Source organism: Lolium rigidum, chromosome 6 (assembly GCF_022539505.1).
Source record: "Lolium rigidum isolate FL_2022 chromosome 6, APGP_CSIRO_Lrig_0.1, whole genome shotgun sequence".
In the NCBI taxonomy this organism is placed as follows: Eukaryota; Viridiplantae; Streptophyta; class Magnoliopsida; order Poales; family Poaceae; genus Lolium; species Lolium rigidum.
This window is the reverse complement of record NC_061513.1, coordinates 186594344-186607503: the sequence shown is the minus strand read 5'-3', so window position 1 is coordinate 186607503 and position 13160 is coordinate 186594344. Positions and strand designations below refer to the sequence as shown.

The window sequence follows — 13160 nt, the reverse complement described above, 5'->3', positions numbered from 1 at the left end:
AACTACCGTCACTGAGGTTTCGTTGTTATCAATGGAACAGGGGATGTTGATCCTTGTTGACCTAAAAAAGATGACCGGGAAATGGTTGGGAAAATCAATTCATGAAGCAAACCATCAATCCGAGCGGGCGGCGACAGCGAAGCGTAGGAGGGGGAGAGATTAACTTCATCGTGGCTCTACCTTTTTTCGTCGAAATGTGCAAGAGGAAGACTTATCCTTAGCTTGGCTCCTCACATCGAGCTCAAAGTCTTGAGAACGCAGTTTTCGTATTTCGATTTCAGAAGAGCATGTAACTATCCTTATATTTACAGGCTGAGCTAGCTGCCACATCATTTGAGAAGCATGTAATCATCGTCTTTATTTACATTGTCTTCGTTGCCGTGGCAATCCTGGTCGACGACATCAGACTCTAAGGCTCCGCACAGCATTCCCCCGGAGCGTGGGAAGTAGATGAGCGCGACGGGGAGGGTGCAGAGGAGGCTGGTGAGGCCGGTGAAGGAGATGGCCTCCTCCACCGTGTAACTGGAGCTGCTGAAGAAGAGCCGATTGGTGATGATGGCGCCAACCGCGCCGCCGCTTGCCGTCATGCCGGACACCACGCCCATCGATCTGCATCATAATATCGATTAATTCATCAATCAAATGTAAATAGGCGCTCAATACAGAGATGTTAAGACTGCATTCAGTTGATTTCTCGGGTAAATTACGTCCAATTTAATTGAAGTCTTAAATTACGCCGTTTCAAAGTTTCAACCTGCCGCCCTGCCGCTTACTTTTTTTGTGTGTGAGCAAGAAAAACATACATATACTGTATATACTACAGTAGCTCGTTGTATTCAGTATACATGATAAGAAAGTACTCCTAGCAATTGGTTGATTGCCTACCCTCCACATGCATTGTAGATCTCGTCAGTGGCCAAGCATGACCAGGTATATGCACCACAGCTTACGCAACCAACATCAACATGGCGCGTCGCTCTCTGACCAATTAAACGATTTCAACTAATTGTTTCAAGGAATCTTCGCGCGTTTTCTTTCTTTGAATAAATGGAAGAAAGCAACGTAGCGTCAGCGATACTATGCAACTACACGGGGATTCTGTTTTAGATTCTTTTGATGCAACGAAAGCTTGTGGTCGGCGAGAATCCTAGTGGTTACCCAGCCAAGTGTGACGTCGCCACCTTTCATCTCACGCTAGCTACCTATCAGCTTCAGCTTAGGTTTACTGCATCGTCCAATTAATTTGTGGGAGAAATAAAAAAATGTGAATTACCTCTTGGAGACGAAGGGAACGATGCCGAAGGTGAGCCCGGACGCGGCCTGCACGAACGCCCCGCACGCCACCATGACCGCCATGGTCGCCGCCAGAGACGGCGCCTCGGCGGCGCCCATCCTGCCGACCAGAACGCAGAGCAGCGCGCCGGTGCTTTGCACGGCCCAGAGCGCCCATAGCCTCCCGCGCATCCCGAAACGCTTTCCAACCTCGTCGGACGCCACCCCTCCCGCCGGCCGCGCCACGGTGTTCATGACGCCGAAGCACGCCGCGGCGGCGCCCGCGGCCTCCATGGGCAGCTGGAAGCGCTTCCTGAAGAAGTCGGCGGCCACGTTCTCCATGATGAGCTCCACGCCGTAGCAGTAGCCGTAGGTGAGAAGCAGCACCCACGCCCGGTAATCGCAGACGCCCCCTCGCACCACCTTCCAGAAGCCCTGCTTGTTTCCTCCTTTGTCCCCGCCGCCACCGCCAGCAGCGCAGCCGCGCGGGAGGTCGTAGGGGAAGGCGAGGACGGCGAGGCCGGTGGCGATGAGCATGGCGCAGGGGATGAGGTAGGCCACGCGCCACGCGACGGTGATGGGCACGCCGAGGCGCAGCACGATGTAGTCGTAGGCGAGCGGCATGGCGATCTGCGTGGCGGCGCTGCCGACGTTGGCCCAGCCCGCGGCCACGGCGTTGGCGAGGCCGACGGCGGAGGGCGCGAAGATGCGGGACATCCAGTGCTGGTTGGCGACGAAGTTGGAGAGCGAGAGCCCCGCGCAGAAGCGGAGCGCGACGAAGCCCGCGGGCGAGGACGCGTACACGGCGGCCAGCGCGAGGGCGAGCGCGCAGACGAGGCTGGCGACTCCGGACGCGCGGCGCGGGCCGAGGAGGTCGCAGGCGGGGCCCATGGCGAGGCGCCCGACGAGCGCGGCGGCGAGGGAGGCGACGGCGGCGGCGGAGGCGTCGGACGGAGCGAGCACGAGCGCCGGGCGCAGCGCAGGGAGGATGGGCGGCGCGGCGAAGGCGGCGAAGAAGCAGGCGAAGAGGGAGAGCCAGGCGAGGTGGAAGGCCTGCGTGTGCGGCCGCGACAGCGCAAGAGGCCGCAGCTCCGTGGCGCGGCCCTCTGCGTCGACGCCGTCGACCGGCCAGTCGCCGTAGCAGTACTGTTCTTGGTGTACCTCCTCGTCCTTCCCCATGGTGACCATGACGTACCTGCGCTGCGGTTAGACCGAGGCAAATGATCGATCGGTGAGCGTGTGATCGATGGATCTGTGGACTCAAGCTCGGCCTCTAGTTGTAGTCTGCTAGCTAGCCAATGAGGCGATAGGTTTAGATTTTAGTGAGAGCGTGTGGCTTAAATACCGGGAAGGAAGGAGAGGCCACGACGCGACGTGAAGGTGGGTGGCGGAATGGAATGCATGCAGGGCGCCGCATGCACGACGAGAGGCTCCCGGGCGGCTCCAAGAGGGAGTCGAGGGCGATCATTCACGTCAAAATCACTCTAAAGCTTACAAGCACACACTATGCGTCTATGCGTACTGTGTAGCGCGCGCACACCGCATTGACGGGCACGGGATATTTGCAATGGGTATTCAAAGTAAATAAAAAGTCCAATACAACACGACAGTTCTGATGTAGAGGTGGAACCGTCTTCTTTGTATTTGAAGCTCTCTCCCCACAATGTCTTCGAATCTCCCTTGTTCTTCATGTGTTTTAGTGTGTTCTAACCACAAATTCAGTACAACTGCAACCTACTCCCTCCCTTCGTGTTTAGTCGACGCAAACGTGCTCTACTAGCTCTACTAGCTCGCCTCGACTCCACGTCCATTAACCAAGACGGAGTTAGTTAGTACATCATTATCGGATCAATTTGAGTCATCAGTCGATAATCTAACTGGTAGAGCAATTGCTGACTTGCTTGTCCTGAAATTGGAAAAGAAATTGCCTCGCCTGGCAACTGAAACAATCGTTGGCCGCCTTACATACTTGTGTAGTTGTGTGTCGCTGTTGAGCCACCCAGCAAGCCTGGAGCTGGACTGAAGCTCACGTGACTGGTGCTGGAGCCAAGCTACCACCGTTGTTGCCTTGTTGGCTAAAAAGCTCAGTGAAGATGCTCTAGGCCAAGGAGGCAGCTATATTTCTTGGGCTGAATACTACTGCATAACTTCTTTTTGCCAAAAAGAATGGGTATTCAGTTGAATACCTATGAATACATGTGTTCCCGCTAGTGGCACACCGTCCAAGCGAACGTCAGCTGGCGCCATTACCATTAGTCTCGGCCTATGTATGGACCTACAATTTCTAGACAAAGCCCTATCATGAGTTGGCACAACTTGTGTTCCCAATTATATTTTTTTGGGGCATTTCAAGGAAGTTCGACAAAAATACACGTGCAAACGAACACTGTAAATTTTGTGAAATTTGGTTCTCGTGCTTGCTCTAAAAAATGATAGAGCAAATATGGCCATATTTTACTATATTAGCTATGGTATGTTATCTTTCCTGACTTCTAAAAACCCTTTTATCAGTCTAGCTTTCAGCGCACGGCTAGCCCCTTCCGGTACCTCTCCAGAGGTCATCGGGCCAGGTCCTACAGGGACCCAATCCAATGGACAAACTGCATCCATTTCGGTCATGTCACTTGTCGTGCTAAGCCTCACACTTATCAGTCTACACCGCTCCGATGTGCCACTTCACCACCTCCCCCACCGTCTGCACCCACCGGCGATGCTACCCAACTGTCGTGTCCTGGGAGTGAAGTCATCACCTAGGTCGTAGCTCCAGTTCTGCAGATTATTCCTGCGCCGCAGAAGCTATGTGGGAAACCATCTATGTTGGCCGTGTCCATGAAGCCCTCCCCATTGTTGTTAGATCCATTGTGGACCATCGAGTGATGAGGTTAGTGAGGCAGGTTCGTTGGCACCTAACTATGAGTCTCTCTTTACAAACCTGTTTGCAACTTACTCGTTAGTTTGGACAAGGCTAGTCCTAGATCTAGCAAGGAAATCGCTTGCCTCCTAACATGTAAGGCTACGAGGGGCAAAATCAAGATGGTGAGGAGGTGTCACAGGAGAAAATTAAAGAAGAGTGACGCTATAAAGAAGGTGTACGCAACTGCTTGACAGAAGGTTCCCAACTTTCCAGATCATTGTGTCCAAGGTCTTTGTTCATGTGTTTTCACTAGGGTTTTCTTTGAGATGTGGTGATCCATGTATCGTCAGTATATGGTTGTAGCGGGGTTGAGAGAGTTTGTTGGCATGTATATGTTGTCGGAGAGGTGCATGTTTTAGGAGTAGTCGGCATGTGGCTTTGTTCTTATGGTCTTCGACCGATTTTTCGTTAATTATCTGAGTAATTGTTCTCTGTTTAGTAGACTAGTGCAAAACTTCTGCCTGTTTTAAAATAAAGTTGCGGGCTTAATGAATGGGAGGCCTGCTATTTTGCACAACCGACAGAAAAGTTGACAAATAGTGTAGAAATAATATGAGTGGAGAACATCGATCAAGAATATCTCCTTAGTAACTTTTGGAAGGCTCTATTTTTAAAGTTGGGTTGGTGAGTGCAGCACCGTAAACCAAGTATCGATCAAGTGGTGATTTGTCGGCTTATTCAGCTAGGTAAAAGTTAGGACCTAATGTCGCCACCCAGGAACAGGTCGACCTGCCTACCTGAGGCGTTCCGTGCAACAAAGCTGTGGGGCCATTTTCACTCTCTCAGCCACAAGCTAAAAATCTCTAGCGGGGCCTGCAGTGTCCAGTCTATTAACGCACCATGGTGCAATGTACGTACTCTGTATTCACTAATTCTGACCCTCTCGTAATTTAACTATACTACCCCGTTTCGAAATGTAAGCCATTTCTTAAAAAAAAAGAGCTAATTCAGGGTATTTTCTCCGTTCCATAATTCTTATCGTAAATTTGAATGTATCTATGACATAGGTTATGAATTGATATGTCCAAATATGCGATATTTTTTTTTTGAGAGCACGCACAAAGCGTGCCTTATCTTTATAGAAGTAGAAACATAATGTACAAGAAATCAACTGATACAGACATCAGTGCCCACACCCACTCACACTTTTCTCCTAAACCCTCCCTGCTACTAAAACCTACTCTCGCGCTATCTGTGAACTTCCTCCTCTCCTAGCTAGCTTCCACAACTGAAACTCCTCTCTAATAGCCGCCAAACTCGGCATGGGGTCCTTCTGCTCCCGCGCATTCCCGAACACCCTCGCGTTCCTCTGCTTCCATAATGTCCACACGATAAATATTATGAAAAGAAGGAAGGAACAATGTCTTTTTAGTTTCTTTTCTCGGTGACAGCTTTTTACCGGAGGCCAGCAGAAAATACGGTTACGGCAAAATCTTAGATTATCCCGTCCGTGTTTATTCAAACAAAATTTGAATTCGAAAAATTCAAATACAAATAGAGCAATTTATTGCAATAACCTATCACCATAGTTTTTTTTTTCTCGGCCGAAATATCTGAAATCTTGCCAGAAACCGGAAATCTCAGAAACATTTGAATTTAAACTTCAGAATTGGATCAAATAGGCTAGCTTGCTATGATTAAAATAGAGCAACCGTTGGTGCAGTAGCATGTCAGTGTGGACTCGTTTTTTCTATTTTAATCATAGCAAGGTAGCCTATTTGATCCAATTCTGAAAAGGAGGTTGATTAGTTGAGGGTTCACACCCACATGCTGGCTGGAGTATACATAGGAAGAGCCAGTGGCGGAGCTAGAGCAAAACTAATCGGGGGTGCACTGCTCTAGGCTACTCTAAAATTGCAATGAATTTAAGCCACACGGGTGCACTAATTAGTGTCTAGAGGGGCGCACAGACTGGTTTTCACACTAATTGCAGGTTTAAATTTTTTCCTACCCTGGTGCGTGTGCACCCTGCTAGCTTCAAGTAGCTCCGCCACTGGGAAGAGCTATACCACTGCGCTCGGTGAACATTGCTGATAGTTTGCAGTATCAAATTTATTTCATATAGCAACAGAATAAATTGAACTCAAAATTCGTTTGAATTAATTCAGATGTTAAAACACCAAGATTTTCGGTATTTTGCGGTAACCGAAAATTCCGCCCGCCTCCGGTATAAAATCCTTAGCGAGAAAAAAAATAATCTTGCCTATCAGTAATGCTTATTCAACCCAACGAGCCTTACTAGCAATCTGAACCAGGTTCCTTGAAGAATAGAGCATATGTTGCTTATTTGATCAAGATTAGAGTTTAGATTCAAATTTAACCAAATTATTTTGACCGGTATCAATTCTCGGTTGGTAACGAGATTTTCGGTTTTTGGCCAGTTTCCAAAATTCTCGGCCAAGAGAAAAGAAAAACCTTGTGCGCACGAACGTATGCATTGCTTTTACCGAGTAGCTTGCCCACAGACCCACTCGGCAAAGTATAAATCTCCGGTGGTGACGGTTGTAATCGATCTTATGAATGCATGCACGTAACTAATGGTTGCAGTCTTGCAGACTTGCGGTGGAGTTTGTGGGTGTGCAAACTACATATACGTACATGCATATCTTGATGGCTTTGATGCAATGCAATGATGTAAACCGGGAGTTAAATAGGATATGAGCGAAGCTAGCTAATAGCCGTATTAGTTGGATCATTGACACCTAAAAAAGAATTTATCCGTCGTAGTTATGCTTAACTTCTAGAACACTCTTTTCTGTCATCTAGTAGAACACTCTTTGCAAATGACGGAACCAGACTAGAGTTAGCTAGTTTCCCTCCATTAACTAACGTTAACGTGGCCGCTGATGCAGCCGGCGACACGAGGCGGCCGACGGGCACGGCCGGTGGGCCTGCGCTCCTCCTCAGCCACCAGCTTAACATCTCCGGTAGGGCCAGCCCTGTGGACTGAGACTGAGAGAGGAGCGATCGCTGGCGAGGAGTCTCTCCGGGAGGCCCAGGGGTTGCGCTCGCGTCTCCGCGTTGCACCGCGTCTAGCCCCACGGGATCTCCGCCGGCCAGCATGCCCTGCTCGATCAGACGATCAGTGTATAATATGATTGATTCCGGTGGATGATTGGCCGTGGGAGGAATGGAAAACTGTGTTCCTGGATCTCCCATGAATCTTTTTCTGGCTCCTGGGAGTGTCATTTAGGCATGCTGGCACAGCAAAATGATTTACGTGGCTTACCGTGTTAATGCATGGCTTAGAACGATACACCTGTTTTTTTTACTCATTGGCTGGTTTCATAGGTTGCCCACGTGTTTTTTTCAAAACTATGACCAGGATGTGGATGGGTTTGGCCTACACTAGGGCAACCTAGCAGCATCGCTCCAAAGCTGATAGCTTGAAAAGATAATGTTGTTACAGCTCTGGATTTTGTCTACTAACTCCGTTCCAAATTAATTTGAGAATGAGGGAATACTTCTTTTTTCATGGGCATACTCCCTACCCCATATGCACGTTTCATAGTTCTGAGTTTGCTAAAAAGGAAAGAACACAGGAAAACATAAAACAAGAGACACTGATCTGTCTGTTTTAGGATCGCTGGGGAAACAACGGCCATCCCAGCTGTCCCCGAAATACCAGCAAACCAAAACAAGAACAGTATCAAGGTTTAAACGAAACTGAGCGAAACAAGTTTCTTTAGCTACAACACAAGGTGCCAGACACATGAAATCAAGACATCCTCAGCTTCTCTTCTGAGTTCCTCCCTCATCGGCGACTCCTGGGAACGAACCATTTTTGCTCTTGCGCCTTGTGCATCAGATCCATGTTGAAATGTATGTTGTGAGAATCGCCGGGGTTGTGCAAGAAATACGCTAGGGTCACTCTTTCTTCATAGCTTGAGTTCCAAGAGAATATCCAGTCGAAGGATGGGCATCTCACCCCACAGGGAGGCAGAGAGGAGCTTTCATACTGGCTAGCAGCAGGTCCATGAATTGAGCGCCTTTTCCATTTTCTAGCTCCTTGAAAGGTTTCTTCCAATCCCGAAGGAGGAACTAAACCAGGCGCCAAACCCGTTTCAAATTAATCCAAGTAACCTTGTTAAACACAAGTTTATTTCTATTCAACCACAGCACCAGAGAATAGTAGAGGATACTACATTGAAATGCATGAATTTCTTGTTACAAAACCACTTAGAAGCAATGGATTCAAAATTAGAAACATGCATGCCAAAAACCTCTTCTACCAGATTCCAAAGGGCTCTAGACACAATACATTCAAAACTAGATGTTGTACAGTTTCAAATTCCTGCACATCTCACATTCCATAGGTTTTGGGATACCTCTACCTCTAAGATTATCTCTAGTCATAATCTTGTTATGGGAGAACAGCCAGAGGAAAACCTGCATTCTAGGTGGAATTTTGAGCTTCCAAACAACAGGCAGGTAAACAGGGGTAATCCCTCTAAAATTAATTATAGCATACAAAGAACTGGAAGAATAAACCCAGTAGAATTGTATTGCCAAATTAACAGGTCGTGTTCATTGGAGAAGGAAATGGAGCTAGCAACTTCCAGAAGTTATTGCCACTGAACCATCATATCTTCAGTGGAAGTTCTTCTAAAATTCTCTCTAATCTCATGACCACCCCAAAGCTCAAAAATTGTTTTGTTTTGTTGGTTAGGAACAAAATATAAATCCCGAAATTGGGTAGCTAGAGAAGAATTCCCAAACCAGATGTCCTCCCAAAATTTATTGATTTGCCATTACCTACATGCCATTTATAGCCAAATTTAACTGCCTTTAAAGCCCACATCACCCCTTTCCAAAAAGTGGAAGGTTGGAGATCATGGCAAAACAGTATATTTGGATTTTTTGTGTTATATTTAACATCTAAAACTTTTTTTCCAGAGTGCTCCCTTACTCCGGATGTATCTCTTGACCCATGATCCAATAAGGCATATATTTAAATCTTGTAAGTTAGGGATACCCAAACCAAAATCTTTTTTCATGCAAATGGAAGACCAGTTAGCTAGGTGAATTTTGTGATTACCCTCTTCATCATTCCACATAAAATTGGCCATTTGTGTATCTATCAATTTCAATGCCCATTTGGGGAATTTGAAAAAGGAACGCAAATAAATGGGAATACTTGCTAAACAAGCTTGGATAAGAATTCTTTTAACAACAAAGAATAGAAGTTTTCCCCTCCACCCAGTGATCCTTTTGAGCATATTTTCTATGAGAGGTTACATGTCTTCTCTCTTAAGCCTATCATGATGCAAAGGGATCCCCAAATATTTAACAGTGAATTTACCCATGACACATTGGAATATGTCAAGGAAATGTTGAGTCTATGCAGCATCCATATTAATGGGGATAAGCTCACTTTTATGGAAATTTATTCTCATATGAGAGAGTTGTTCAAAATAAGTGAGGATCCACCTCAGGTTCAAAGTAACTCTCGGATCATTTTGCAAGAACAACAGAGTATCATCAACATATTGTAAGCTGACCACTCCTCCTGGAAGGAAAGCAGGGCAAAGCCCACTAATTAAATTTCGTTTAGTCCCTTTTATTAGCTTTGTAGAAAAAACTTCCACAATACAATTAAACAATAGAGGGGCAATGAGGTCCATGTAACACCCCGACCACCCCCCGGCCGGGCCTGTTACCCCTGGCAGCTCTCTAGGATCTCTAGACTAGCCCCACAGACCAACACATGTTTTTCCTGCGCACTTTGTCCTCACTCGTGCACACCCGAGAACTACTTCCCGATCGGTCACCCATCCTCAAATTACTCCGGGCCAAGCACGCTTAACCTCGGAGTTCTTTGCTGATGAGCTTCCGGAAAAGAAGTTGCAACTTGTTGGTACGAGTATCCTATCAATCCTATTCAGCCCTAGGCCAGGATGTCACACTCATCCCCCCTTAGAAGATCGACGCTCTCGTCGATCAGCCCCAGGCCAGGAACGTCCCCTCTTGGCACACGTCTATGCGAACAGTGCCGGCACATGTGCCATGTCGTGTGCCACGTCGGGCCACACCCCATGCGCCACATGCCCGAACCCCTGACCAGCACACGCCCGTGTAACCGCGAAGGTCGGCTCTGATACCATAACCTGTGGGGAACCCCCGGAGGTCGGGGCTAGACAAACCCAGATCTGCATCTGGCATAAGCCTAACCTAGCTAGATCTCTAGGCCTACAGGGTGAGAATCGATAACACAACAGTGACTCTACGACTCAAAGAGTAATACAAGCTCATAACTGAGCAAAAAACCAAAGTATTACAAACAGAGGTCACTGACTAGACATTTCATCAATCAACGGAAGCGAAGTTTGTAATACTTTGGTTTTTCGCTCAGTTATGAGCCTATATAACTCTTTGAGTTGTAGAGTCATTGTTGTGTTACCGATTCTCACCCTGTAGGCCCTAGAGATCTAGGTTAGGCTTATGCCAGATGCAGATCTGGGTTTGTCTAGCCCCGACCTCCGGGGGTTCCCCACAGTCCCCCTATCTCAAACCTTTTCCTGTCAAGAAGAAATCTCCCTCAATATCATTTACTTTCACCCCCACAGCCCCCCTTGAGTAATCTGTTTGATGAAACAGATGAAAGTAGGGTTGAAACCTCTAAGTTCACCTCATAGAGAAATTCTAGATTAACTTTGTCATAAGCTTTCTCATAATCAAGTTTTAACACCAATCCCTTATCTCTTTCCTATGCACCTCATGGATAACCTCATGAGCATTAACAACACTCTCCAAAATAAATCTCCGTCCGATAAAGGAAGATTGATGATAAGATATGAGCCTATCAATAATCCTAGCTAGTCTATTTGTTAACACCTTTGTAAAGATCTTGAAAGAACAATTCAACAAACTAATGGGCCTATTTCTTCATAGATCTAGCATCATTTTCTTTTGGGATAAGAGTTATCATAGCAAAATTTAATCTAAATAAATCTAAATCATCCCTAAACATGCATTAAACATAGCTATTAAGTCTTCCTTGATGATATCCCAGAACTTCTGGTAAAACATAAAGGATAAGCCATCTGGACCAGGTGCCCCATTAGCATAAGATCCAAAAATAGCCTCTCTAACCTCTTCCTCAGTAAAAGCACGTCCTAGCATTATATTCTCTTCCTCAGTTAATTTCTCATCCTCATAGAAGAAATTATCTTGGATTCTAATATCTGGTCTTTCTTCAAATTTAAACAGATCCTTATAGTAATCTGTGGCTACCTTAAGCATGTATTTGCTTTGAGTAACAGGTCCTTCAGGGCCATCTAAAACATGAATTAACTTCTTCCTTCTTCTTTGGTTAGCAACAACATGGAAATAAGCAGTGTTCTTATCTCCTTCCAAAATGTTTCTATCCATAGATCTCTGTTTAGCTTTGGTTTCCTCAAGAATCCAGAAAGAATTCAACTCCCTAAGGATGGTTTCTCATCTTTCTCTTTCTGCTGAGGAAAGCACACATGTTTCAGATTTAATATCAAGAGCATCATACACTAACATCAATTCTTTTTTTGTGTTTTCTGGCATCAGCTTCAAAATTACTACTCCAGCCTTTGGCAAGCCTTCTAAACAATCTAAGTTTTTCTTTCCAGATTTCTACTATATTCCTACTATTAACATCCAGAGCCCATGCTTTTATTACCAGCTCTCTGACCTCAGGAATAGCTAACCACCATTTCTCAAATTTAATACTCCCTTTCTTAGGGACTTTGGCCTCACCAGAATCCCAAATAAGGGGAGTATGATCACTACCTGATCTAGACAGAGCTCTAGCACTTGCTAAAGGGAATTTTGCATCAAAAGAGGTAGTACAAAAAATCCTATCAAGATTACACATAACAGGATTTTCTTGATTATTCCGTCGAGTATAAATCCTACCAGAGACACTATTTCTAGTAAAGTCCACATTTCTATCCTGGCATTAAATTTATCTTCCCATCTAAAGTCCACATTGCCATTGTTTTTGTCTTCAGTAAATCTAACTAAATAAAATCTCCTCCAATGAGTGCAGGCCCATCCTAGTTGAGGAAAAGTTCATGAAGTTCAGAGATGAACTCCTGCTTTTTCTCTTCATAAGAGGAACCATACAAAGTAGTAACTCTAGTTACCAAATCATTTCTGCTATTTTTAACTACAACACTAACAGAAAAATATTTGATCTCCCAGGATATAACCTCCAGTAGATCATTATTGACTCCTACTAGAATGCCTCCATCAGTGCCTACAACTGACAGATGATTCCAAACAAAATTTCTATTTCCTAGAATCTGTTTCAGGAAGGAATTAGTAAATTCCTCCCTTCACTACAAGAAAAGTTCTGATAGACAACGTCTCAAAATCGTCCGCTAAGGGGTATTTTTCGTCGCCTATGGGCCTAACCCGACGATATGGGTTCTGTTGTGGAAACTGCGTCAGGCAAAGTCCTACGACGATTTTTTCGGTCCGTCGCGCTTGGGCGCCCTTCCGCCACGGAAAATCGAACCGTTGCACAAGTGTTTCCGGGAGCCCGTTGACTGCTGACGTCATGCAAACTGACACGTGGCAGACGCCGTTAACTGGCAGTTAACAGCGTTAACCGGCTGAAACACCGTGGTAGATGGTAGGCCCACACGAGGCCTGCCACGTCTTAAGCGGGCCGGCCCATTAAGTTTGCGGGCCGGCCCAGCTGAGTTAGTTTGACCGGTCAACTATATAGCTGGGCTGGTCCATTAGTTACGTGGGCCGGGCCTAACCTCTAAGTTTGACTGGTCAAAACATTAATGGGCCGGCCCACTAAGCATGTGGGCCGGGCCGAATGCACTCGTTTGACCGGTCAACAGGCAAAACATGTGGGACCCACTTTCCTGTTATCAGGCCGGCCCATTTACCAAGTGGGGTCCACCTTAAAGCAAGTGGGCCGGCCCAAGAAGTTATTGGGCCGACCCAATTAGCCTGTGGGTCCCACTTTCCTGCTATCGGGCCGGCC

The 13160-nt window shown here is 46.4% G+C and overlaps 1 protein-coding gene across 1 annotated transcript; it reads right to left on the bottom strand.

The window, feature by feature from the left end:
- Window positions 1-235: 235 nt before the first annotated feature.
- Window positions 236-2545, bottom strand: LOC124666196 (probable high-affinity nitrate transporter 2.4). The gene is made up of 2 exons (XM_047203543.1): window positions 1274-2545; window positions 236-609 (listed from the first exon to the last, which is right to left on the bottom strand). The coding sequence occupies exons 1-2, from the start codon at window positions 2458-2460 to the stop codon at window positions 330-332; spliced, it is 1467 nt and encodes a 488-aa protein (XP_047059499.1). The 5' UTR covers window positions 2461-2545; the 3' UTR covers window positions 236-329.
- Between the last annotated feature and the right edge of the window lie 10615 nt (window positions 2546-13160).

What these genes read in the sequence shown, in the direction of transcription:
- LOC124666196 (XM_047203543.1), bottom strand. Translation starts at nt 2,460, where the DNA reads ATGGTCACCATGGGGAAGGACGAGGAGGTACACCAAGAACAGTACTGC. An exon ending in GTTCCCTTCGTCTCCAAGAG is followed by an intron (nt 610 to 1,273) that starts GTAATTCACATT and finishes ATTATGATGCAG; the next exon opens with ATCGATGGGCGTGGTGTCCG.